At 46.3% G+C, this 5,208-nt stretch overlaps 1 protein-coding gene across 1 annotated transcript in view; it reads right to left on the reverse strand.

Moving 5' to 3' along the window:
• BRE (brain and reproductive organ-expressed (TNFRSF1A modulator)) overlaps positions 1 to 5,208 on the reverse strand; it is a 288,488-nt gene that overhangs the window by 124,695 nt on the left and 158,585 nt on the right. Inside the window, exon 7 of the mRNA XM_019549599.1 lies at positions 632 to 741. Coding sequence (XP_019405144.1) covers positions 632 to 741 — 110 coding nt within the window. The remainder of the gene's footprint in view (positions 1 to 631; positions 742 to 5,208) is intronic.

Raw genomic sequence — 5,208 nt, forward strand, 5'->3', positions numbered from 1 at the left:
ACAAACTCCTGCAAGACCGTTTCAGGCTGGACATAAGGAAGAATTTCTTTACTGTCCGAGGCCCCAAGATCTGGAACAGTCTGCCAGCGGAGGTGGTTCAAGCACCTACATTGAACACCTTCAAGAATAAATTGGATGCTTATCTTGCTAGGATCCTATGAACCCAGCTGACTTCCTGCCCTTTGGGCAGGGGGCTGGACTCCATCTCCCGAGGTCCCTTCCAGCCCTAGTGTCTATGAAATCTACGAAATCACATACCTATGCACAAACTTTAAAGAAAAAATCCACAGCATGAGGGAAATCAGCCCACTAATCTGAACCTGATGCTTCTTCCAGTATGTGCCATTCCAGGAAAATGTAGCTTGGTTTTCAGGGATCACCAGGCTCCAAAAGTACAGCCAATAATGTCCCAGCTCTATTAGTGGTAGGCACATACACTTGAGATTGGCAAAAAACAGCTAAATTGTTTCCCCCCATCGAAGCCACTTACAGTAATCACTGTTGTGGCTTTTGTCAATTAAAAGCCAAAATGGTTTTAGGGCCTATCCAAGACTTTCTATATAAACAATCAGAATGCAAGCTAAAAGTTATGAGAAAAATGGGAATAACCAGTAAGAGTTATTGTACTTACTGTTCAATACGTGGGGACAGATACAGCTTGGGAAAAACCTGAGTTGCTTCTGCATCCTCAAAACTGACTGAAAGAAGTGCAACATCCTCTCCTGGGTCTTCATTCACATCCTACATAAAAAAGAAAGGGCAGGTAGGAAGAGATTGAAAGTATTTATATTATAAGCTTACTAGGTAATGGGTAAAATATAGTCAAATGCCCAGTATAGTTAAAAGGGTAACAAAAAGGTAGGGGAGGCCCAAACAGGACCATTTAAAAATCAATTTGCAAAATTCATATAATTATTTTATTAATATCCTGAAAACATTCTTCAGTGTTTTTTTTTCCACAGTTGCAAAATAAAATCAATTATAGCAGCTCAGCACTTATGAGCAAATGTATGATAACATGTCTCTTTTCCCATGTGATGGGGCAGAAACATGTCAATAAAGCAGCAGGTTTCATTTTTAAGAATCTAAGAATTATTATGAAGACAGACAGCAGATGGGCACTATCAGCAGGTGCTGGCATATATGACATTGGTAGATTTGCAGGTAAATGAATCTAATACCATCTACCTCATTCCTGACATTATTCTTTCATACTACAGGTAACAGCAACCCTCTTTTTCTTTAGAAGGGTCTTGATTTCCCATTAATCAAGCTTCTTTTCACCTATTTCACAGCCCTACATACTGTTTTTAATCCTTGCTGTGTCTGTTTCTTCTCTCAGCTCTGATGAATAATGCCTTGCATTTGAAAAGTTGTCTAACATTAACCCAGCTGTGGATTGGGTCCAATAAAAGATATCACTAGGGATCCTGGTTTTCTCTGTTTGAAAATCCCAAATTCTCTTATTTAAAACCCCCCAAATCTGTGTTTTCCACTATTAAAATGAAACGCCGCTATATATAAAGGTATCAGTTGAACACAATAATTTGATACATTTACAAATTTAAAAGCAAATGTGGAAGTCTACCAGTGCCTCAATCATCACAACAAAATAAATTCTAAAAACCTATATATTTTCGCATTTGACTTTGGTTTTTTTTTTATTATGGAAAATCAGAGCTTCCCCAGCCCGCTTTGTTCACCAGGCCACAGGTCCAGCTGTGGCTGTCCCCTCCAATGCTGTAATGCTGAACAGCCCTGATATGCTGGTGCCCTGCCCCTACTCATGCTTCTGTCCTTTACTCCCAAGCCACAGCCCCACCAGACTTGCCACTGCCCCTCACTTCCAACCCTCAGCCCTCCAAACCCTGTTGGTGTCCCACACTCCTGCTCCCCTGCCCCCCAGCCCTGCCAAGTCCCTCACTCCTGGAGGTGCCTCTTGCTCCCAATCCACTGCCCCCTGCCCCCCACTGTGTGAGAAAGTGAGTGTGAGGTGAAGGGGGTGTATGGGCACAGGTGATACATGGAGGGGTGGACAGGCACAGACAGTGTGGTGGAAGACATGTACCCCCCTCCCCCCAAGATTTATGAGCCCACAGCAGGGGACAGGGCTGCAGTTGGGTTAGACCAGCTCTGGGCAGAAGCCACCTCTGCAGCCCAGCAGGTAGGACCCAGCATGGGAGGGAACACCATGCTGCCATGGCCACCAAGTGAGGCATGGCAGTGCCACAGAGTTGTACCCCCACTGCTGCTGGGCAGGGAGGTAGCACCTCAGTTTGGTGGACATGACAGTGCAGTGCTCCCTCCTGCCTGCCGGGCCACAGAGGTGGCTCCTGCCTAGAGCTGGTCCAGCCTGGCTTCTGTGGTGGACACAGAAATCGGGGGTTGAATGCTTGGGGGCCATTTGCCCTCCCTTCTTGCACACTGGGGGGGGGGGGGAGGTATGTGCCCCCCCTGCCACATGGTCTTGGCCTCCCTGCTCCCCCCACGCCACATTGCCAATGTGTCACCTGTGCCCTCCTTCCCCTCCCCTGCCCCATAGACTTACCTGGAGGGAGCTGCGGAAGACGCAATGGGAAACCTGTGGTTTCCCCTATCTTTCTCCATTAAAGAAGAAAATCCACATTTTCCACAGCAAACGGAAAACCTAGATCCCTGGATATCACCCAAAAAAAAGCCTTGCCTCTTGCATAATTCTTGGACTGTCACAGCTATAGCATCACTCTAACACGAAGTACAGTATTAACAAGCTCTTGTCCTTATTAACGTGCCATTTTCACAAATCAAAGAGAATAAATAAAACTGATGAAGCAGTAGCTGCTAAGAATGTAAAAGAGCTTATTTAACCTAACAAGCATTTGTCATATGTTGAAAAGTGTAGATTATATATTTAACATTTCCACATACAGTTCATCTCCAAGAAAACAAGCTTTTCTATGTTTTAAGCTCTTTGCAACCACCTTGCTCATATTAGCACTGAGCAAACATGCCTTTTTGTCGGCTGCAGTGCAGCTAGGTCAAAATTCAATGTTTTAATTTAACATACGAGTGTCACTAATGCTCAAAAAGATCTAGAAATAGCCTTCAAACACATTTTCATTGTGATGCTGTAGTACACAGAGAGTTTCTAAAATATAGCTCTCTAGTTCTATCTTGTTTCACTTAAGGGCTCAGTGATCAAATGGATTTCAAACAGAAAAATGTGGGGGAAAAAAATCTTCCACTAGGCAGGACTTAAGTTTAACACCCAACGTGATATAAAATGTTGGCTTGTATCAACAAGTCAACAATGCAGCTATCAAATCAGCAAAACATTAAAGCACCAGCTATTGCCCATGAACTAAAATAATACAGAATTATTATGACCACCAATGGAAGCCTCTAAATAGGGACTTTTGTGACAGGAGAAAAAAATTAAGCATATGTTTTTATATGAACACAGTGTCTTTGCCATTTTAACTGGCAGCAAGCTGGCTTGCAAAACCCAGACGTAGTATTTTCTTCTCTACAAAAATAAAGTACAACAGTAACAAGTCAATACTGCAGCTACAACTGCTGACATGTTACCACATTGGTGTTAACCTAAGTCCAGCCTAATGGAAATCTGTATACAAGGAAACTAACATTTGTCTATTGCCATCATATTTCAGATCGATTTATATTGTGGTACTGCATACTTGAAAAAATTATCAATTATGGACAATGTTTTAACCAATTCAGTCTTTGAGAAAGATTTAGAAATCCCTCTAATGTAGATCCAAATTGAACTATTTTAGCTGCTCAGCCAAGCCAACACCACATTACCATGGAGGACTTACAGAACATAGCTGCAATAAAGTGACTTCTATATAGATTGGAATCAATGGCACACTCACTTTAAGTCAGTGGTTTTCCATTTGCTGCAAAAACGCACAGAAAAACATGGATTCCCTAATTTAAAGCAGAAAAATTTGGATTTTCCTCCTTTAAAGGAGAGAAACAAGGATTTTCTTCTTTAAAGAAGACCACAGGAAACTGGTTTCCCCTTGCAGGCTGGCAGCCTTCCAATCTGCAAGGAGCTGCTTGGGGCTGAGGGAAGCTAGGGGAGGTTGACTGGAGGCAGGGGGCACCCCACAGGTGTCTGTGCGCACACATACATACATATTGCTGGCATACAGCCAGGCAGGGTGGTAGGAGAGCTCTCACAGCTGGATACAGGTAAGTCTGAGGGGTGGGGGCTGGGGATTGTTCGGGGGGCTGTGGAGGGAGTGTGTGTGGGTGTGAAGCGGGGCAGGTGCTTGCCAGTGCTGGGATGCTGGGGCTGTGGCATGGCAGTGAGGGTGGGGGGGAGGTGCCTGCCCCTCCTGCCAGGGAAGGAGGTTGGGGACCCTTCAGGGGTGGTGGGGAACGGTGTGGCCAGGCCATTAGCACTAGGGCCAGTGCCTCTGGCTGCAGGGGTGGGGTGGCTGGGAGATGCTGCCCAGAGGCTGCCATGGCCAGGTCACCTGGTATGGCATGGGAGACCCGGTCCAGGGTGGGAGGGGGTCACAGGCATCCCTTTCGCCTCCCTCCAGCCCATGCTGGGGTTGGACTTGCTCCGCCTCCACCTGTACAAGTCAGAGCCACTGCACTTTGGGTCAAGCAGGATGGGGCAGCTGAGGGACCCCTCTTGTAGGGCTGGGAGTAGCAGGGGTTGAGGGTTGGAGGGATTCCAGTGGGGCTAGGGGGGCTTGGGAGTGAGGGGCACTAGTGGCGGTGGGGAACCGTGGGTCAGGAGTGCAGGGCACCAGCGGGCCAAGGGGCTGTGGGCCAAGGGTGAGGGGCACTGGCAGGGACAGGGGGCTGAGGGTTGGCAGTAAGGGGCACCAACATGGCCTGAGGGGATGGGGGACTGTGGATTGGGTGTGAGGAGCACCAGCAGGTCCAGGGGGCTGTGGCTTGGGAGTGGGAGGCAATAGCATGGGCAGGCTCAGGGCACCAAAAAAATCAGGGTTGCTCAGCACTACAAAGCAGCAGGCAGGACAGCCTAAGCTGGGCCCACATTCTGGTGAGAGAAGGTGGCAGGAGGAGCTCTGATTTTCTGGGTTAAAAAAACCCAAAATCTAACACCAAAATATATAGATATTTAGAATTTATTTTATTATAATGACTGATGCACTGGTACGCTTCCAAATTGCTGTAAAATTGTAAATAGATCAACAAAAATTGTGTTAAATCGATACCTCTATA

The sequence above is a fragment of the Crocodylus porosus genome, unplaced genomic scaffold (assembly GCF_001723895.1).
Source record: "Crocodylus porosus isolate Cpor-Errol unplaced genomic scaffold, CroPor_comp1, whole genome shotgun sequence".
NCBI lineage: Eukaryota > Metazoa > Chordata > Crocodylia > Crocodylidae > Crocodylus > Crocodylus porosus.